This window comes from Molothrus ater, chromosome 1 (genome assembly GCF_012460135.2).
Source record: "Molothrus ater isolate BHLD 08-10-18 breed brown headed cowbird chromosome 1, BPBGC_Mater_1.1, whole genome shotgun sequence".
NCBI classification, from domain to species: Eukaryota; Metazoa; Chordata; class Aves; order Passeriformes; family Icteridae; genus Molothrus; species Molothrus ater.
Window position 1 is genome coordinate 18467780 of NC_050478.2, and position 21867 is coordinate 18489646.

The 21867-nt window shown below is 45.7% G+C and overlaps 2 protein-coding genes and 1 long non-coding RNA gene across 3 annotated transcripts in view; 1 reads left to right on the forward strand and 2 right to left on the reverse strand.

Annotated features, from left to right (window-relative positions):
* Positions 1-9508: 9508 nt before the first annotated feature.
* On the reverse strand, positions 9509-19592 carry MSRB2 (methionine sulfoxide reductase B2). Its single transcript, XM_036406960.2, has 5 exons — positions 19302-19592; positions 18231-18337; positions 17186-17262; positions 13088-13235; positions 9509-10563 (listed from the first exon to the last, which is right to left on the reverse strand). Exons 1-5 carry the CDS (start codon positions 19462-19464, stop codon positions 10456-10458), a joined length of 603 nt encoding a protein of 200 aa, XP_036262853.1. The 5' UTR covers positions 19465-19592; the 3' UTR covers positions 9509-10455.
* Positions 19475-21867, forward strand: part of LOC118701965 (uncharacterized) — a 42636-nt gene continuing 40243 nt past the window's right edge. The window contains exon 1 of the long non-coding RNA XR_004982613.1: positions 19475-19583. This is a non-coding gene — a long non-coding RNA (uncharacterized LOC118701965). The remainder of the gene's footprint in view (positions 19584-21867) is intronic.
* The window catches only part of ARMC3 (armadillo repeat containing 3), a 73874-nt gene continuing 71809 nt past the window's right edge, over positions 19803-21867 (reverse strand). Inside the window, exon 21 of the mRNA XM_036406957.2 lies at positions 19803-19893. Within this exon, the coding sequence (XP_036262850.2) occupies positions 19872-19893 (22 nt within the window). The 3' untranslated portion in view covers positions 19803-19871. The remainder of the gene's footprint in view (positions 19894-21867) is intronic.

Sequence of the window (21867 nt, forward strand, 5' to 3'; positions counted from 1 at the left end):
ATCAACAGAGCCAGCAAGGAGTTATCAAATCCAAATGAGCTGCTGCAATTTCCCACCGCAGCATGGGGACTGAACCTGAATTGCCCTAGGCCACCTGTCCCCCCTCACCACTGCAATGTACAGTAGAGGGATTTAGGCCTTATTTGTAATCTTTTGTCTGCAGCCTTGTTGTTTGGGTGGGGCTGCACCTGTTCATGGCGAGTGGGAATCCCTTAATTATGGCTGTGGGGCTGGGCAGCAGAGCTGGCCCTGCACCCTGGCACACAAAGGCTTGGGGCAATCGTGTGAATTCAGTGCCCTCTTTCTGCCATGCCAGCATTCATTGCAAATCCTCCATAGGGCTTCACGGCTCAGCTGCATTCCCAGGGCTTCTGCCTGGTGTTTCACACACCAGATTGTCCTCCCTTTAGAGGGCAGAGATGCTGCCTCCCTTTATTTTGGATCCCTGGGGACTGCAATTGTTTAGGAATAGCAGCCAAGACACAATAACACATTTTAAGTTAACATTAACATTTTTGGTTATAACATTGCCAGTTTTTTACTGTTATCAGATGCAAATGGAGTTTACCTGGTAAACATATCCCCATGTATTTGAAGAGTCGTGTTGGCAATGACAGCTTGAGCCACAACACACATCCAGGTTACACAGGCTAAGGAGTCTTCAGAGATGCTGTTATCCATGGTGTCAGCTCAGGCTGGGGAATGGGCAGAGTGAGAGCAGCCCTGCCCAGAGGGGCTTGGGGGTGCTGGTGGGTGAGAGGCTGGACATGACCCAGCCATGTGCACTCCCAGCCCAGAGAGCCAAACCTGCACTGGGCTGCATCAAAAGCAGCCTGGGCAGCTGGTAAAGGGAGGGGATTCTGTCCTTCATCCAGTTCTGGGATCCCCAGCAGAGGAGGGACATGGACCTTTTGAGGCAAGTCCAGAGGAGGCCATGAAGTTTATCAGAGGGATTGAGCACCTATGAGGAAAGGCTAAGAAAATTTGGATTGTTCAGGCTGGAAAAGAGAAGAGTGACTTAATTGTGACCTTCCAGTACCAAAAGGGACCCTACAAGAAATATGGAGCGAGACTATTTAAAATGGTATGTAGTGCTAGGACAAGAGAGAATGGCTTTAAGTTGAGAGTAGGTTTAAACTAGACTTTATGAAGAAATTATTTACTGTAAGGGTAGTAAGGCACTGGAACAGGTTGCCCAGAGAAGTTGTGGATGCCCCATCTCTTAATGTGTACAAGGCTGAATGGGGCTCAGAGCAACCTGGTGTAGAGGGAGGTGTTCCTGCCCACGATAGGAGGATTGGATCCTTTAGGTCCCTTCCAACCCAAACCATTCTATGACTCTACAGTGGGAACCTCAGCCTCTTCCTTCACTCATTCCAGTTACCTGCTGAAACCCCTGTCCATGCTGCCTGACTTCAGCGGGTACCTCATTCCCTTTCTCCCCTGCCCTGTGCCTGGAGTCACCAACTTTTGCTCCCTCTTCTCCTTCCCTACCCAAGAACTGTCCCTCTTCATTTCAAGGTGACTGTCTCTCACCAAATGCTGGCAGAAAAGATGCTGATGGTGCTGCCAGCCTCCACGTTTTAATTCCAGAGGCAAACACCACACAGAGCTCTCAAGATTATGAATAAGTTTGTGCCTGGATTGCACTCCGGGGTGGAAGTGTGACGTGTTCAGAAGGAAACGCGTGTGATGTATGTATGATGTACCTGGCTGCAAAAATCGGCCAAGTTTCCGTTAAGTGTGAGCACAGACATCCCCCAAACTCACCCCACAATAGTTTACTCCACCTTTTTCCAGGCCGGCTCTCCAGATTCCCCACGGGAGCAGCCGGCCAGGAGCGGGAGCCTCGGGGCTCTGCCGCCACCTCGTGTCGCCGCTCGGAGCGGGCCGGGAGCGGCGCTGGGACGGCTCCGCCGCCTGGAGCACCGCGATATGACCGAAACAGCCCCGAAAACCAGACATTTGCTTTCTCCCTAGCTCTCGCTGGAATGGCCTTTCGTTTGCTGTGCTGCTGCCCGGCCGCAGCCCGGGCTCGGCGATGCCCATCAGTCCGCCCTGGTTCGGGATGGATGGAGATGGGGCCCAGCCCCGCCGTGAATGACCCCAGTGAAGAGAAAGAGCAAAGGTTTGAGTGGCGCTCCCTCCGTCTCGTCACAGCACCCGGACACCCCCGGCTCCCCTCGCTCCCTGGCAGCGTGCAGATCCGGGACCAGCCCTCGGCACCTTCTTTGAACCTGCTGTAACAGCCACGAGGATAACCGGGGCTGAGAGCCAGCTGTTGCTGGGCTTATATGACAAATGAGAGATTCAGATGTAAGATTGATAGTAATTAGATTGCCACCTGCTATCGCTTTAATCCGTATCCCGGATTTTTAATTGTTATTGGGGGTGGGGGTGCAGTTGGTGCATGAATACATGAGGACAATCTTGTAAGGCACAAAGCATTAGGGTTGTATCCCAGGCACCACAATTAGGGCTGCCCATTTTTTGGTTTAGCCCCCACCATGAATTTTGGTCTAATTTTTCGACATTTTCCTCCTGAGTTTTCTAGGACTTATGCACTCTGTCCTTCCATCCATCCATCCATCAGTTTGTTTGTTTGTTTGTAGCAAATGCAGTCGATTTCATTTTAGGCTTGGACGGCACTTTCCAGTTTGGCTTCCTGACAACCTCCTGCATCAAGTGGCCTGCATTCATTGGCATTGTGTCTGATTTTCATCAGGTTCCTCTCTGAAGCCTCTTCCTCCTGGCTGTTACGCAGGTGAGCAGTCCTGCTGCAGTCAGTGATAATAGCTGTCTGTAATTAGTACTTAAACAGATTTGTAGGGTTGGGGCTCACTTCTTCCCCCCTGCTTTGGATAGCATCAATCTACTTTCAAGTCACGCTTCATCAGAAAAAGAGGACACCAAGAATTCTGAAAGGTTTGCTATCAGGTTCCACAAAGGGATATGCTTGGGAGGAGCACGTTGGTTTTGTTGGAGAGACACACAAAATAGACTATGATTTGCATAAAGAGCTGAGAGAGAGAACTGAATGAGGGGTCGAGGGAAGGGGTTTCATTGACTTCAAAGAGTGTTGGATCAGATTCATGCAGACCATCTGCAACTTCCTTTGATGCACCAGCAAACTGGAGATAACAACCCTCTCTTCTCTACAAGGCCTGTGTAGGGCATTATGTGAAGAAGGACTTTCAGCCTGGCAATGGCACAAGCCACTCTTAGAAGAGAAAGTAGATCCATATAATATGTTTGGGGGAAGCTGTTTTTCCGAGGTGACTGAGTGTTGCAGCAGGTTTGAAAGCAAACGTGCCCTAGAGGTCACTGCAGAGCAGTCATTTGAGTCGCAATGTGTTTCGAGGGAAAATTGTCAAAACACTTTGGAATATCTGATCTATTTGAGGTGATTTTCTGTAGTCATTGTCCATCTCTCTCCAAAACCACCCAACCATATGCCATACCTCCATAGAGCAGGATCCCAAAACTCTACCCCGTTACCTTTCTCGGGCAGAATGTCACCTCCTTCATGCCGCACCCTCCACCTCTTGTTCCCACCGACTCCCTCTGCCACACCTCACCCCGTGGGGTGTTCCTGCTGTGGAGCAGCCCAGTCTCATCATCCTGTCTGTGTCGCATCTCCCGAGCATGCACAGGCTGCCCCCTCACCCCACCATGGTTCCACCAAATAGCTTTGTTTGCCTTCCTCCATCCGGAGGAGTGGTTCTGATGGCACAGAGGGATAGGTCCTTGCAGAAAGTCACCCCAAGCACAGCTCTACACCTCTGATCAGCTGTATTTATCTGTGGACAGGTGCTTAGGGGACTTTGGTAAATACTGTGGTATGGGTGGAGCAGGGGAGTTTTATTGCCTCTTTGGAGAAGTTCATCTGCTTCCTCCAACACTTATCAATTGGCAATTTCTGGCTATTCATGAGGCAGGTGTAGAGCAAAAAGGTGAAATTTTGCAGAAAAGAAAAACTGGCACATAGGTAATAGAAATAAAAATAGCAACAGGATCAAAATAATAAGCCATCATAAGTATTTCTACAGCCCCTTTCAACTGGGCAAGTCAAGCAATTTTCAAGAGCTAAAAGAATCAAGCCTCTCAGCAGTGCTCAAACACCAGAAATGCGCAGTTTCTTTCACCTATTGCTTCACTGCTGTCATCCCTGAATTAGGAGAGAGAAGCTGCTCAAGGCAATGATGCCTGGTGATTTAGGGTATGAGAGGCTAACTCAAACTGTAGGAGAAGGCAGCATTTAGAGAGTTGGCCAGGCCACTGCCTTACAAAAAAAGCCATGGATCTTTAACACCAAGTGGTCAGGCCCTCAGTTTGACGTCTCAGCTGATAAAACAGGAAAGGTGAAAGCAGGGGCAGAACCAATCTTTTAACAGCTGGCTATAGGAGAAGACAAATTTGTAAACTGAAAGAGGGACAAAGGAAAAACATTTACCCCCCGCTTTTAATAGAGATTCATTCATAAAACTTAAGTGAAGGCTACAAGGTCATAGAAAGTTACATGTGATCCAGTTTTAGAAAATGCCCTTCTTACAGACTAAGCCCAGAGGCAGAGGCTATTTTAGCTATTGCCAAGAGAAGTGTCTTGGAGGCCCCTTTTCTCCTTCTCTGGGGGCCTAAGGAAACTCCAGCTAAACATATTGTACATGACAAGGTTTAACAATCTTTGTTCATAATGGATCCAAGCGTGAACCCAAGTGCATTCAGGAGAGGCCCAGGACCAAGAGGTAAAATGTAAAGGCTGAAATAGGGAGGGAACATTTTCTGGATTGGGATAGGGTCATTCCTGGGGCAGTGAACGTATGTGGGTTCATTTTGCACCTGGTATTCTGATTAACAGTGAGGTCAATCTCCTGAACTTCCCAAGAATGAACACCTGCTTCTAGCACTGCTCATATCCCAGCTCTTCACCAGGCTTTCTCCTTCAGTAATCCCAGGAAATGCACAGACATCCCATGTCTCTGTCAGAACTATCCCCAAGAGACTTTCACACCAGGGAGGATTGATCTCAGCTCTCCCATTTCTGAGAGCTCACAGACAGCTCTTCAACTGACATCCACCAGCTGTGTCATCATCTTTCAGTGCTGACTCCTCTGAAAAGGAAAACACAAATTCTTGCTGTCCCTGACTCCAGCACCTTCCTCTGTGCTGCCTTTGCCTCTTACATAGAAGTTGGGCAACAGATGCTGTTCTTTCCTGTTCCTTTTCCTGCTATTACAAGATGTCTGGATCCATCTTTTGGTCTTCCACAAATGACACCTGAGCAAAGATGACCTGGTTGTGGTCCTCATTTCTACATCTCATGCATCAGTAGTACAACAGCCCTTGTCTGCTGAATAAAGCAGGTTGTGCAAGAATCCCTCAGGACTTTTTTACCATCTTTTTCCTGATTTCTGCGTCAAATCCTCTGCCCTTGATAAGTTTTTCTGGAAGTTGCCTTGTAAATGTTGTCAAAGCATGTGTGCAAAGCAGGTGAGCAGAATGAGCACAGCCAAGGTTTGCTCTGACAGGGGATCCGAGCCCCGGGAGCTGCCGGCCGGATCCCGCAGTCACCCCCGGCACGGGCAGGGAGCTGCTGGCTCGGACATGGCTGCAGGACCGTGCGATCCCGTGTGCTCCCGTGTGCTCCGGTGTGCTCCGGTGTGCTCCGGTGTGCCCCCGTGTGCTCCCGTGTGCTCCCGTGTGCCCCCGTGTGCTCCCGTGTGCTCCCGTGGGCTCCGGTGTGCCCCCGTGTGCTCCATGTGCTCCTGTGTGCTCCGGTGTGCTCCGGTGTGCTCCCGTGCTCTCCCGTGTGCCCCGGTGCTCTCCCGTGTGCTCCGGTGCTCTCCTGCGTGCCCCCGTGTGCCCCCGTGTGCTCGCTCATCCCTCGGGCACCAAGGGGAGCGAACTGATGTGGAGCTGGGAGGGATCAGGCACAAGGTGAGGGTGAGTGCAGTGAAGAAAGCGAGAGCCCGGGGAGCAGGAGCGAGGAAGGATACCACAGAGCAACAGAAAAAAAAAATAAAAAATAACATCACAACAAAAGAGAAGACAGTAAAAGGGAGCGCAATAATGGGCATGCATTTCTCTTTCTTCTGCCCCGTGGCAAGCCGCCAATCTCTTCCACACAAATTCCTCAGTGCTACTAAAACCAGTCCCCATGGACACACCTGCCTTGAGACAAATTCTTTTAGTCTTGAAAAACTCTGGGCACTTCTTCAATAAGGCGCTTTGCTTTTAAACTGCTTTGCCTTTGTGAATTTTGGCAGCAGCTCACACTTGGAGAGCTTTTGAGAACCCTTTCTGTAATCAGATTTCCCTGCCCTGCCCCAGGGGACTGTGGGCGAGTCACTTCCCACAGCTGTCCCTCAGCTTCCAATTCTGTGATGTGTGGCTCAGCACCACCTCAAAGGGCTGGGGCGAGGCATCGTTTGCGTGTGAAGAGCTGAGGAATAAATCCATGAGGTGCTGAGCAGCACATGACGTGCTGTGAGCGTTGTGTCACCATCAGCTCATCACTCGGGTATGGCAGGAGGTGGGGCAGACCCTGGAGTGAGGTTTCAAACACTTCACTGCCCGGTGCAAAACTCCATAAAGTGAATGAAAGAGGAGGCCGTGGAGTCATGTCACAGGACTCATTTCTTCTATACAGTAGGGCCAAGGTTTAAGACCAGAAAATACGAACATGCTTAGGAGTACCAGCTAAATACTCAGAAAAAAAGAAAATCTCTGGATGAGACTTTTCCAGATCCTTCTCATGCAGGCTATCTCCTGAGCCACCTTATGCTGGAGGTGTTTACGGGTGGCAAAAATCCTATATCTGCACTGACAATAGTCTCCCTTCTTTTCCTGTTCTGACCAAAGTCAGACTAGGCTGTCCACAAGCATAAAAAAGAGTCCAAATGATTTGCAGCATGGTGCAGTAGAAAAGAGCATCACTACAATTCTGTGGATACATGGCTAAAATAATGGGCATTATGACTTCTGCCCATTTCTGCCCATTCTGATTTTCTTCTGAGTGAAGTTACTAGTAAGAGTAACCTTCTCCTTCTGTCCTATTTTCTCTCTTTTTTATTCTATGATTTCTAACCAAGCCCTTATCACATTTGCTCTGAGAAAGAGGTCAAGTTTCTCTTTATGAGCCAAGTTGCCTGTGTTGGCTTAGACTTGGTTTTAATACCATAGCTGGAAAACTTATGCTAAGTTTACTTCCTCTTTTTTGGCAATAGATATGATCTCCCCCCTAAACAAACAATTACCAAGAAAAAGTAGGGTCTGAAGATACGGATGCTGTCATGAGCCATGGGGAGTCTAATTCTGGCTCGGCTGCAAATTTAATTTGAAGTCTTGAGCAAGCCAATAAATTTTTCTCATCAAGTCTTCCCTCAGCAAAAGAGGGAATAGTTATTTGCCTCGTAGAGATGCTGTAAAGACTGAGAAAGTCATTATATAGTTTATTTGATATGTAAAAAATCTCTTAAGAATTACATCGAAACCTCAATTAGGATTTATAAACAGGCTATTTAAAACCACAATGGGATAAAAAGTACCACCATTGAAACTAATTAATGAAATAACCATGGTAAAAACTCCTCAGATATGAAGAATGGAACATAAATCTGCAGTTGCCTGGCAGAGTATATTCCACTTGGAAAAGCAACTGCTCTTTGTTCACTATGGTGGAACAAAGTAATGGCAGGCACATGAGGAAATTCTTGTAGCCTATGATACTCCTTGATAATGCCTTCCATTACTATTGGTCTTTATTTTTCATGATCTTATAACACTTTGAGCCTTTAGTGGGGGTCTGTCCTGGTGTGGTTGGTACCACAGACGCAGAAGACAATGAAGTGCCCTGCCCCAAAGAGCTTTTGGTCAGAGATCCCAAGTACCCAACAGTTTACATCTTACTGGAAGGGCATGTACCATTGCTCTGATTTTACACACGTGCTCAAATTCCCCCTTTTCCCCTGTTTCACATGAAGCAGAACAAGGCTGCTCATCTCTGACTCCCCTCTCAGTGGGGGCCTCGCTGTGTTTGCTTGGTGACATACCAGTGGGGGCAGGTCAGGTGCTGCTCTTGGAGCTGTGGATCTGCTCATGTGATTATGTATCAGAAACGCTGCACAAGTGGAACTGAGGCCTTCCAGGACTCTTAGGTCATCCTGCTCCATGCTGCTAATGCCAAATGTGCAGTTGCATACAATAATCTTGGTAGGTGTGAAATAGGTGTGCTCTCTGCTCTGGCAAGCTCCCTCTGTGAGTAGTAGGCACTAACTTGCCAGTTTACCAAGAGCTGATCTCCACCAACCATGTCCACCCATCCAAGGTACTAAACTGAGTGTAGTTTGCATGTAGGTCTGTGTGGCATGCTTGTTTTGTCAGCTTCATGGTCTGCTCTGTTTGTATGGCACTTTCATTTGTAAAACCTGGAATCTCTAGGGACAGGAAAAAAACAGGTATTTTGCCAGTTCTGTTCTACTTTAGGCCACTTGCAGAAGTGAGGAGCATTTCCATTGGTATCACAGCCAAATGTCACTCCTCTAAGGCAGGTGCTGGCTTCTTCCACCAGCACTTGGCTGAACAGAGGAGTCCTCGTGGGAAAGTCTTCCCCCTTTCTGAGAGAACCCTCTCCTGCTAGGAAACACGAGGAGAGGAGAGAAGGCTGCCTGACTAAAGAATGCCTTTAAAGGTCAAATAACCTTTTCAGTTGCTGTGCAATAGATTTTAAGACAAAGAAACATATAAAGAGTGGATGAAAGTATATCAGGATAAGGGGGCACATGAATTCAGATAGTGCAAAGTCTATGATTTCTGTACAACCTGTGGAGACCCTTGAGAGCAGAGACCTGAGCAGGCTGGGCATGCACAGCCTGGCCAGAGCAGACAGAAAATACAGTGGGTGATGCAAGAGCAACCCTGAGAGGCAGAGCATGATGCAGCACAGGCACAGCAGGCAGGGTGCTAGTGCTGTTAATAGACACCTCTGATGGCAGTGGGACTGGCACCAGCCCAGACACTACATAAAATCAGTAGCACCAGGTGTTGGCTTCACTCAGGCTGCCTCACATCTCTGGTGGGCTTTGTGCCATTCTGGTCTAGGTTGGCTGTAGTGATCATTGCTTCTATGATGTTTTTGGATTTGTAGAGTTATGATGTTATTTGTAGAGTTTTTGGAATTATAGAGCTCCCCTGTGGAAAGCAGAGAAGAATGAAAAACCACAGAGCTCCAAGATGGAAGGAGCAGAAATAAATTCAGTGCAGTAGAGGTCCATTTTCTGAAGACATTAAACAGCTTTAAGACTACACTAGTAAATGAACACACCCTTTTTATCACTGAGGCAACCAAAGTGGGGAGAGTGGAAACAGGCTGTTATAGGTAAAGCCAAATGAGATGTTGCCTAGTAACTCTCAGCAGGGAAGCATTTAAACCCAGCCAGTTTAGTGAAGCTGATGTTCTGAGTCAGAGATTATTTTCCCTGGAAAAAATTCTGAAGGAAGGAAAGCTCAGTTTAACAGACATAGGATTTATTTTGCTTTTAGGGCAAACTGTAATGACAATGCTTGGGCAAATGCAGAAATATTTACAAACTTGTACAAGGAAGAACAGACAAGGCATCAAAAGCAACACTTTACCAAGCCTGTTTTTTTAATGCTGATTTATTTCCCCCATATGCAGTAAATTCCATATTGATTTTTATTTTTGGATTCTGAAATACATAAGTGATAACAGAAGTCTGCAAATATTACGCATATCATTACATTATTATCATCTAATTGCTGTAAGAGAATTTTCTGGAGCAAACCCTCTTTCAACTCTGCTATTGGGTACAGAATCAAAATAATTGATATAAAAGAAGAAAGACTTCATTTCTCCACTGGTTCCATTGTCTGAAATAGTTTTAATTAGGTCCTCCTTCAGGACTTTGCTTTTATGGGTTCCTTGAAACGTCACTTGGCTCAGCTAAGGGTCTCTCACATCAGGGGAAAAAAACCCCCTCAGACCTTATTTGAAGATTAATGTTATTTTTGCTTCCATTAGAAGGATATGATGATTTTATAGAAGTGTAAGATTACCGTGATCAGCCATGTCCATCTGTGTTCCTGAGTGCCACAACTACTGCTCAGAATAGGCAGTCAGGTTCAGGAGAGCACCTCATTTCACAGCCTCAATACAAATAATGATGATAGCTGCAAACATGAACTATTGCATAGATTTTTTTTTAAATTAAAAAATACAATAAGCAGATCAACACACCACGCTAACCATGAAAAGACAGACTGCCAGAGAGTTAAAACAAAAATATGTATTTTATCAACAATGATAACAGCTGGAAAACAAAGCTACTACAGCATAAACACTAAAATTTGAGTTACATATCAAAAGCATGAGAGTTTTCCACAAGCATGCTGTAGGAGCAGAGAAAGAATGTTCTGGAAGCCAGAGAGAGCCACTTGTCACTGACCAGAGCCTGGTTTAAAGTTCAATGAAATGCTGTTGATACAGAACCTCTGCCCAGAAGGTGTGGGTCCATCATCAAACACATGGCCTAGATGGGCGTCACACTGCAACAGAAATTATTACCATTTTATTATTGTCTTACTGCAAAATGACAGATTCATTTGGGTTGGGAACGACCTCTCATTCACAGAGCCCATCTTTGACTGATCACCACCATGGCACTAATTGCTGTGTCCAGTGATTTCTTGAACACCTCCAGGCATGGTGACTCCAGCACCTCCCTCAGCAGTCCACTCCAATGCTTAACAACACTTTTCACGAAGAAATTCCCACTGATGTCCAGCCTGAAGCTCCCTGGTACAGCCTCAGGCCATGTCCTCTTGTCTTGTCTCCACTGCCTGGGAGAAGAGCCCAACCCTCACCTGGCTGCACCCTCCTTCCAGGCACTTGTAGAGAGTGATGAGGTCCCCCCTGAGCCTCCTTTTCTCCAGGCTAAGCATCCCCAGCTCCCTCAGCTTCTCCTCATCAAACTTGTGCTCCAGACCCTTCCCCAGCTCCACTGCCCTTCCCTGGCCTCTCCCCAGCACCTCAATGCCCTTCCTGAACGGAGGGACCCAAAGCTGGACACAGAACTCAAGGTGTGGCCTCACCAGTGCCAAGTACAGGGGATGGATGATCTCTGCCCTGGTCCTGCTGCCACTCCATTGCTGAGCCAGGCCAGGATGCCATTGGCCTCTTGGCCACCTGGGCACTCTGTGGCTCATGTTCAGCTGCTGTTGAGCAGCACCCCCAGCACCTTTCCCTCCAGGCATCTTTGCAGCCACTCTGCCCCAGGCTGTAGCTGCAGGGGTTGTTGTGAGCAAGGGCAGGAGCAGGCCCAGGCACTCGGCCTTGTTGGACCTCAGAGCTCTGGGCTCTCCCCATCAGTGCAGCCTGTGCAGATGCCCCTGCAGAGCCTTCCTGCCCTCCAGCAGCTCAACACTGCCACCCAGCTCACTGTGTCTGCAGGCTGCCTGAGGGTGCCCTGGATCTCCTCATGTGGGTCATTGATAAAGACATTGAACAGAGCTGTGCCAGCACTGAGCCCTGGGCAGCACCACTGGTGACCAGAAACCATTGTCATTGCATTAATTATCATTGAAATTATTGACCAACATTGTTATTACTGTGCTATCCTGAATTAAGAAACTTCTATGATTAAATCACTGTTGAGTTGTGTGAGTGGGAGAGTCCTGAGGAGTGACAAGGAATCACATCTTGTCAGTGGGCAAGTATCTGCCCCAAACAAGCCAATCCCAGAAGAGAAATTCAAATGGTATTGCCAGAAAGTATAGGAAATAAATGAGAGGATCTAATAAACTCAATATGTCATGAGAATTTCAAGTTAATAAGTCACCGTAGGTCATTCTCATAGATCACCTGAGGATTCCCCTCTCAAATTACTGACATGAAAATATTAGACACAGTATAGCTATCAGTGACATTATTAACTTGGAATGTCTTCAGCTGGGGTTCTTGAAGGTGCTTGCTGCATATGGCTGTAAATGTGTACACTTCCAAGATAAAGGGCTGCAGCAAATTCTTGTTACATTTGCAGATGTACCTAAGCCTGCTGCAAGCACACGGAAGGACAGCATTAACCATCTTAACAGTTTACAAAAACAGACTCACAGCAGCATAAAAAAAAACCCCAAATCCAAGATGCAATTTATTAAATTCAATTGCATACTATTATACTTTAACAGAAGTAAAAAACAGATTCAGGGTTGGGAAGAAATGGTTAAAGGTGGCTGTTGCTTAGAAAAAGAACCTGGGTATTACAGCAGGTTCCAAAATAAATATGTGTCTGTGTAATATGGTCTGTGGAAAGGTAAAGGTGTAAGGACAGGAACACCATTTCTAACACACCTGAACAGCCTCTAACCCCTGCTGCAGGCTGGGCCCAGCTGCAGTCCTGTGTCCAACCTTGCACTCTACTACAAGAAGGAAAAGGGTCAATTGGGAAGGATGCAGAACCGAGCAACAGAATGGTGAGCACACTAAAAAGCACTGCATAAAAAGGAACAGCTGAAGGAAATGGAAATTTCTAGTCTAGAAAAGAGATGACTGAGAGGAGGGAAAATGACTGAGGGAGTCAAAATAGCTAGAAAAAATAGAAGGGTAGCTTCTGTGAAACAAGAGAATCCACAGAAGATAGCTGTGGAGAGGCAGAGCACAGCTACCATCCTGCAGGGCAAACAGTAATGGCTGCAAATGGCTTCAAGGCCTGGTCTCAATCTCTGAATATTTTAAGAACATCTACAGCAAATAAAATAAAAGGCTGAATGAGGAAGAACTGTCCCTGTGATGGGCCAAATGCATGGACCCTATCTCAGAGTCTTCTACCTTCTCTTGTCACACCTTGCAGCACAGCTTCAGTACATTTTCTCTGTGAGCTCCAGCCTTTGGCTATACATACACAATTGCTTTCCCCAGACACATACTTTTCTTCAGCTCAGACTTGAAAAGAATGGCTCCAGTGATACTGTAATTCTCACTGTTGTATTTAGGTAGATTCAGTCATGGGCACAAAGAAAACTTATCTGCTAAGTTTTGTGTCTTTGTGTGTCATCTCCAAAATAAACAAACCTGTTTGCAGACAACTTCAGTTCTTCTTGACCCCAGTGAGTTGTCTGGTCGTCTCACAATATTGGTATTACTTTCATCTCTGCCACAAGTACCATAAGCCTCAGAAAAAGATGGCCATCCAGTCCCAGAATTGTATTTCTTCTCTGAGCTGCAGTGGAAACCAGATCTTGTTAGTTAATAACAGAGATGTTACAAAAGAGTCTGCTTCTATTAAGAACATTGGCTTCTTCTCTCATTCCTGTGTTGTACCAATATCAATATTTGGCCCAGTAGAAGTTTTCTTATTGGCATTGAACTGTGCTGGAAACTCTTTTCCAAAAGGAATTCTCAATCAGCTCACAACAGGAGATTTTGTCTCACTGTTTCTATTTCAATGTCAAGTTGGTATTTTATAAAGCTTAGAAAAGGTTTTTTTTTTTCTCTGACAACTATGCAATACTAACATTATGCTATAGTGTTTAGCTGAATTTCACCTACAGAGCTGCAGTTTGAAGCCTGGCTCAATCCAGCAATCTCAGAGAAGAGAGTTCACAAGAAGAAATGAAGAGCAGACAAAGGCTGGGCTGGCCCACCAGACCAGGCTCGTGCCTGATGATGATAGAGGCTTTGTCTTGCAGTCAGCCATCAAGCTGGTTTGGAAAATCAAACAGAGCCTTGCTCAAACCATCAATCAACCAATGACAAATCCTCACAGCACAAAGATCTACTTTTCCCAAGAGATAAAGGCAGCCAGAAGAAACAGTACAACAGACTGTCAGCTTGTGGGTGCCCCTGTTAACATCCAGGGTGACCAGCACTGTTTAGCTGCATGTTAAAACCCAGAGTGTGTTGGCAAATGTGATCAAAAGACATTTTAGGGATTTGGTACAGAAATGAGATAATCCTTTTTGTTTCAAATTGTGCAAGTTTTGACAGCAATATGAACCTTCTCTCATCAAAGAGGGACCTAGTGTGAGTTAGAACAAGAAATTAAGAGAGGTTCACATACTTCTCAGATTAGTGGTCTGGAGACTCACCACAACCATTTCCTCATGATTTCTCATGGTTTTTTCCCAGTTTTGCAAACTCAATGCTCTTACTGGCATCTAGTGGTGGATGGAGACATCAGCACCACTAGCAGCCCAATCGAGGGGATTGAAAGGTTAGTTACAGCAGAATTTAGAACAAAGTATGTCATATACATCATGTACATTTTGGTGGATTTTTCATACGGCAAAGAAAAATCTGAAAATCTTAATTGCAGTGCCTTTTAGAAATATAAGGCAAACAAACGGGAGAAAAAACTTCAAAAATCCAACCCAAAGAGCAGTGCATGAGTCAGCATTTTTATAATAATCTGTACAGGGCTGTCGTTGAGTAATGCAGCTGTGAAAATAAAAGAGGATTTGCTAGCACAGAATGACCAGAGGCTACTTTTTGTGTGGGCTGTTGCTCGGTCATTAACATCAACACACAGCCATGAGAAATGTTCTCCTTCCCCTCCTCTCCACAAAACTGGAGGGAAATAGGGCACAGCACAGGAGCAGCCTGCTCTGAAGCTAATGCACTTTGCAGACTCTGTGTTTGTACATCAAGGTCCTCAGGGCTCCAGGCCTGTTTCTTTCCAGCTCAAGAAGGCTCCCTGTTTTCCCTGCCACAAAGCCACATGAACACTGTCCCTACCAGGCACAGAGTCCCCAAGAATGGCCTGGGGGACACAAATCTATACATGACTTCTGAGCTTCCCTGACATACATCTGTTCTGTTTCTTTTTATGAAAACTCTTTTATTTTTTGACGCAGGAATCCTTATGTATATTCACAGATAGATACAATGATCCTCTTTGAAAACCCACAGAGTCAAGGAAGGTCTTTAACACTGTGTGGGTTTTGCATCTGACCCTGAGTGACTCTGTCCCTTACATGCCACTCACAATACTTAAGTTTATTGTAGATGTTTTCCACTGCTAAAGGAGCAATCTTTTGAGCTGTTAAACTAGCTCTCAACAAAAATGGTCTCTGTGTGGTTTTATTAAGAGTAATGTCACTTAGATTCCCTAATAGAAACATTTTAGTACCCAAAAATATTGCTGTTCAAGATCATATTTGTCCTTTGAAGTATTTCACCACTTAATTTATGGATAAATGGACTTTCCCTAAACATATGCATTAGATTAGACCTCGACACACCATTCCTCCAGCACATGTCATTTACTTTGATCCCTGTTTCAGTCATCCTGGATGGAATCCAGATAATTTTAAAAAGTGCTTTTTGCTGTATGAATCTCAGCTGTAGGTTTATGGTTTGATGAAGGTTTGAGTTTTCATTAAAGCACAACAATTTGCTATCTATAAAGGTTAGGGGTTTGTTCCATGTATTTCCAACTCTTTCAAATGTATATTTGGTAGCAGAAGGTCCTGAATTATGATTTAAATGTATACACACATGTTTCAAAGAAAGGAAGAAATACTTCATGTTTACCTGCAGCTAATGATCTAATGCATTTGAAAAAAACAAAAATTCACAAGAATATTTTTAATGGACTAGGAAATAAATATGATTAATTGATCTCTTATCCAATACCACTTCTCCCCCTCATTTCTTGTGTTCTCCACAGCATAACATCTCCATGGAAAACGTATTTTCAGGTGATTTTTCACATTTAAAAGTTTCCTTTTTTCCTACAAGATTTTTTTTCCTGAAAGTTTGGCCTTTTTTGTCTGTGAGGCTTAGCATTATCTTGTGCTGCAAAGAAAAGTGCTCATATTCTCTGAGAGCTGGATAGTGCAAAGGGCAAGCCTGGCTGTTTGGTTATATTGCTGTTTTGTTACTAGTTTAACAACAGAAGCAATTTCTCCCAGTGTTTGTCTCTCTTCATGTTGGCCTGTCAATATCAATTGTCTAATATAAAAGGGGCCAAAATTGAAGGAAAACCTGAAGGAATGGAAGGAACACTTCCACAGCTGAGTACTTTTTCCACAGCTTAGTACAATTTCTCTAATTTATCTGAATTTTCCAGAGGTGTTTTTAGGTTTTATATTTCTCTTCAGAGTATTTTGTAATACTGAGCTAACACCAGAAATCAATTTATTTAGAAGTATTCATTAGCAAACCTCTATGGAAAATTATACATGTAAGCAAATGCATGTTTGCATAACAATAGTTTTCTGCACTTGGCCAAAGGAAAACTAATTATACACAATTACCATTTAATTGCTTAGTTTAGGTTTATTTTCAATACATCCATTACATTTTCCCCTCATTTCTTACTATCCAGATCTCTTGATCCTTACCATCCCATTTGAAGTTCTGATCTATGATTCATCCTTTAAATCAGCCACATTTCATTCAATTCTCAGTTGGGAATAAATAAGGGCTATTTTCTAGACCAAAAATATGAGAAACTGTCTTTCCTGGTTCATTAACAGAGAGCAGAACACTCTCTGCACATCCTACTCCAAGGCACTCTATTTCCTTTTACTTAGACTTTAATGAAGTTGCAAAATACATAGTATTGTAAAGAGCACAGAGGTTAACTGTGCAATCATTTGCAGCCAGGCTTTAAAAAGTAGATGTAACCAAAAAGGCAAGAATAGTGGGATTTAATTTAGGGAACAAGGAGGGGGTGGGGGTGAAGAGAAGGTCTCAGCTGCAGTGTGAGGGACCCAGCAGTGAGAACATCACAATAGTGGACAAAGGCAGACCAAGGTCTCTCCAGCCCAGCAGCACGAGTGGCAGAAGATGAGTATGGAGGAGCACAAGAACAGAGCAAACACACAGTGACACTCATGCATAAATACATGGATTTTGCAGCAGCTTGTGTCTTAAGGACCTCTTAACCAGAGAATTATTCTCAACTAGAAAGAAGCGTGTCATGAGAAACATGCAGACTACAGTCTGAAGCTGTGTGCTGGCCATGGGGAATCCTCATCAGCTCAAGGACAAGGCATACCATGGATCTGTGTCACCACAGGCATCCTGGAACACTTACACACAGCACTTGGGCACCAAGGGATTGTTCTTCTGACCAACACTTTCCATGCCATTCATGAAAAGACTTTGCCCTTCCTGACACAATCAGTACATGTTAAAGATGCTGGGAAATCCAGAGTATGTTACCTGAAGAGGGGGGCATTGCAGCACACACAGCAGTATATTCCTGATTCTGTGTTATTCAGGTAGATCCCACTGAATGGCTTTTCAAATAGGAAGGAAAAAAGAGAAGTTAATAACGTAGGTCTTTAAAAGCTCACCATCTGGAAGAAGCATGTAGGAATCAGATTCAAAACAGGAGAAAAACCATAAAAAGAAGGCTTTGCAGGGGGGCTTTGAAGAAGAAAGATTAGCAGCCTGAAAAAATGAAGGGGAGGATGCCTTTGGGCTAGCAGTGAAGACTACCCCCTACCCCCACAAACTTTGAGACCGGTCAGATGCGTAAATCATCCAGGTACCAAGGATGGAGTCGTGACCTCCAAGAAACTGGTGAAATGTGCAGGATCCCAAAGGCAGGCTCTGCTATGGACTGCCACAACTTTAAAGTGGCTTTACAAAGAGGCTCTCCTCCTTCCTGCATGGTCTGGTACTGGGATCCTTATTTTAGAGATATGGATTTGGGCACAGATCACACGGTACGTGCTCCATGTGTGCAGAAGTCCTGTCTCTGGGCTAGGGACAGCCAGCACTCCACCCACAATGCTACATGGCTTCCTTCCCAGAAGGAGGAAATGTGGGGACATGTGGGTGGGTGATCTGGCACCTGAGGGAGAACCCATCTCCTGAAGGGAGCACTATGTTTAAGATTTCCATGGCTAATCTACATATGGCCATAAAAAGGAGGCTACAGGATAAAAATATCTGAGGATCTCCCTGTCCTCCGGACGGGCCTCTACTCCCACCACACAAACAGTTAATATGGCAGGAAAGTATCCCAGAAAAAAATCCAATAAAATATGAAAAGAATGCAGAATGTTTTTCATCTGCAAAACAGTCTGGGTCAGAACAAAATCCACCCTGTTCCGTATGTTGAGTCTAACTTTCATCTACAGGAAGGCAGGGGAAGTCCTGTGAAGAAAGGGAGTGGTGAGAGCTCCTCAGGGCAGGATTTTCTGTGCCCAGCAGGCAGAGGAGATGCTCACCCTTGGGCAGCATCAGCATTTCTGCTCACCGGTTCTGTTCCTTTTTCTCGCGTGACATAGAATTGCTCCGGAGTCAATTTCTCTTTCCAGTCTGTAGCAGCAGCTGCTTGAGCTTGTTTAGTGAGGGGGTCTGTGTCTTCAATTAGATATAAAAAGATAATTTAGTAAGATATCTTAGATTCCACTGATGCTTTCCATCATCATCTCAGTTCTCCAAAAGTTTCTGTGGGTACAGACAAAGCACAGAGGGCAGTTCAGGGGCATGAGCAGGGGCACGTGCAGGACTTGGCATCTGCTTTCCATTTGGAGTGCTGCATCCAGAGAGCAGCTCCAGCAAACCACTTGGGAAGGTTTGTAAAGGAAATGGGCACCTCCGACCCCAGGTACCACCCACTCTCCCAGCACAGCCCTCTGCCCTGGCTCAGGATAACAGCTGGTCTGCCAGTGCTCCTCCTTCATCCCTGGATAGCACTAAAAGGTTTGGAAAACCTCTTGGAAACCCTCAGAAACCAGAAGTAATGTTCATCTGTGGGCTGTGGAACACTGGCAACTCCCACAGGCCCCAGTGAAAAGTGGTGCAGAGAAGGACTGCAAGGCAGCAACACCTACAGCCAAGGGAAATGGGGCCACAGTTCAGTGAGGGACACACAAGAGCAGAAGTTGCCCATTATGGTGCAAACCTCCTGCAACATGTCCTGTCAGTCTGTACACACCAAGAACACTTGTGGTGGTACAGGATTGGCAAAGAATTAATAGACTGGCCGAAAAACAGGAAGTAAAATAGTTTAATACTCTCCTAAACAAAAAGTTTGAGGTGGGGAACTGCCTCCCAGCCTGTCTCCCATCAGCACAGGATCCTTGATAAACAATCAGCTCTGAGGAGCGAATGCTTGCCTGAATTCATCTCTTGCAAGGTAGAGGTGAGACTGGGGGCGGGGGAGAGGGCAGGGGGAAATTAATTTGAACATGAGAGTTTAACCAAAAAACCTAGAGCTTAGCCTGCCAGTTCAAGACAAAAACGTACAGCATGCTAACGCAGCCCTCCTTAAGAGGCCAGAAGCCGGCGAGCAGGGGCTCCTTTCCGCCTCCCCATGCGGTACCTGTGTCTCTGTGCGCAGCGCGGGCGGCGCTCGGCAGCGGGGAGCGCAGCGGGAGGAGCGGGCGGCCGCTCCCGAGCATCCTCCCGAGCATCCCTCCGAGCATCCCTCCGAGCATCCCTCCGAGCATCCCTCCGAGCATCCCCCCGAGCGGACGAGCCGCCATAGCGGCGGGGCGGCACCGGGAAAGATTCCGTGTGTAATCCCTGCGTTCCACCTAAAGAATCAGACCTCATAAAAGCAATGAGTAAAGCACCCGCTTAAATGCCGATGCAGCATTTGCAGGTAAAGGTTTCAATCACTTCTTACCGAGAGCAGCTTAAAAATGAACACTCGCTGCGGCTGTAAACGTAACAAAGTCCTGTTGAGACATTTGCTTGCAGCTATTCTAGGTTGTTTTTAAGGAGAACAGGTCTGGTACTTGCATGCAAAAGCACTCTTGCTGTCCTGGATGCGTGTTACAGGCACTGCTCTCAGCGCTGTTGCTCGAGGAATGGCGAAGGGGTTGTGCTGAGCCTTTCCTGCTTTGTGCCATCTGAGGGTTTCCTGTGGTGATTTGCAGTCACAGCTGCCTTAGCTTGGCCTATAAATATACCTGTAATAGGACACGTGTGTTAGTTTGGCAGCCCGTCCTTAAAAGGTAGATCTAAACACAACTTAGTTTTCTGGGTTTAGCCTTAATGCTACTGTCTGCTTCTCTTCCAATAATTTCATTTCTGATTTGGAATTAGTTAACCATTTCAGAAGGATGGGGAAGGAAGTGTTTTGATTACATTGGACAACAAAGCTAATAATGATGCTAATAATAAACAAAGTTAATAATAAATTTACTTCCTTTTAGTCTAATTCCTCTAGCCTAATTCTAAAATCAAAGCTAAAAAATAGTCTTGTGTGATCAGTCCTGAATATACACGTTTGTATTGAAGCATCCTTATGCCTAAGACAGTGAGTTCCATGGCAGCTGAGGACATCCAAGACAGCATCTGATCAGTACCACGGCTGCAATCACTGCCTCTGCTCGGATCCACAGAGCACTGCAGCAAAGCACGAATGTCAGCGAGGCTCCCCCGTGCTGCAGAGGGGAGCAGGGCACACGGCTGATTTATGGCTTTGTTCTGTGCAATAAGACACGGTGGAGTGAAGGCAGAGTACCTGGATAAAAACCCTGGAGGTGGGATGCCTGTGAGTGCTCAGGACTGTGATTCAGGGTGTTAGGAGAGCAGTGCTGCTGGCAGGGAGGAGAGGGCTTTGCCACCCCACTTTGGTGCTGGCAGAAGGCAGCATCCATGCTATAGGCAGAGGGACAGCATTTTCCATGTTCAGCCATTTTGGCAAGTAATGGTCCTGTGATCTTTCCATACACTTTCTAACTTACTCCTATGGCATATCAGCCATTTAGTCATGGTTTTGGAGGGAAGTGAAACAGGTTAGGGAGCCTCTGGTGAGGAGAGACCCAGCCCGACACGTCCCCAGTTCTGGCAAGTGGCTTAGGGCTAGAAAGTGGTAGCAGGTGATGGTGTCACTCCTGACCTCTGTCTCTAGTTCAGCTGTAGAAAAGAGGCATTTCCCTCACATTCCTGGTCTTAATCTCACTCAGATGATGTTTGCTCCTGAGGAGGACAGGTAATCAATAGAGTTCTCCCTGAATTATCTGAGAAATGAAGGAGGCTGAGAAAAAGTGGTTAGTCCTGCAACTTGCATGTTTTAATGGAATTGACATCGATTTCACTGGTGCTTTTTTAAAAGACAAAATTAAATAAAAAATCAACTGTCAGTATCTTTCTTGCAGGTCTCTGTTACTGGTACCATCCCAAAATGCAGCAGTTTTGAGGCAGTGGGAACTGAACCAACACAGTTCTGCTGCTGTATCATTTTCCCCAGATTCTGGAGGAGGGAAGTAGGGGTCTGGGGGGCAGTGGGAGCAGAAGGAGCACAAGGCATCAGGCTCATCAGCCCAAGCCTCATCATCCTCTCAGTTACCCAGTTCATTACAAGCCACTCCTTGATTAAAATGAGGGGGGTGGTGGAAGAGGCAGATCCCATTCATCCCAACAGCTGTGATCCATATTTGAGGTGGTGCATGGCAGACCAGGAGAAAATCCTCCATTTTTCCCTCCAACAGAAGCCTGACCTGCAGTCATCCAAACCAGCATGACAGGTCTTCCTCAAGTGGAAAACAACCCCCCAGCTGGAGGTAATTCATTTTTCAGATCTTCAGTGCTGAAAAACCAAATCATTGTCCTGTCATGCCTGTAATGTTGCCTCCCATGGTTACAGCACACACCAAGCCGTGTAGCTAGGCAGACATCCGGCCTGCCTTTCTCCCCATAGACTGTTCTGAAAGCCAATTAAACTGTTACTCATTTTCCTCCTATTTTTTTTTTCTTCCTTATGCACAAGTGGAAGCATTTAAAAATCTCCCCTAGCTACATTATGTAAATTTCTAAGTAAATTCTCCCTGAGTTGTAATTCAGCAGATTTATTGTTAAAATGTCACCTGTCTCCAGCATGTACACAAGCTGCATCCAGGGGAGGGTCACTCATCCAAAGCACAGTGTCCCATTAGACG

What these genes read in the sequence shown, in the direction of transcription:
- MSRB2 (XM_036406960.2), bottom strand. Translation starts at nt 19,464, where the DNA reads ATGGCGGCTCGTCCGCTCGGGGGGATGCTCGGAGGGATGCTCGGAGGG. An exon ending in CGCTGCGCACAGAGACACAG is followed by an intron (nt 18,338 to 19,301) that starts GTACCGCATGGG and finishes ATCTAATTGAAG; the next exon opens with ACACAGACCCCCTCACTAAA. An exon ending in TGCAATGCCCCCCTCTTCAG is followed by an intron (nt 13,236 to 17,185) that starts GTAACATACTCT and finishes TTTCCACTGCAG; the next exon opens with CTCAGAGAAGAAATACAATT.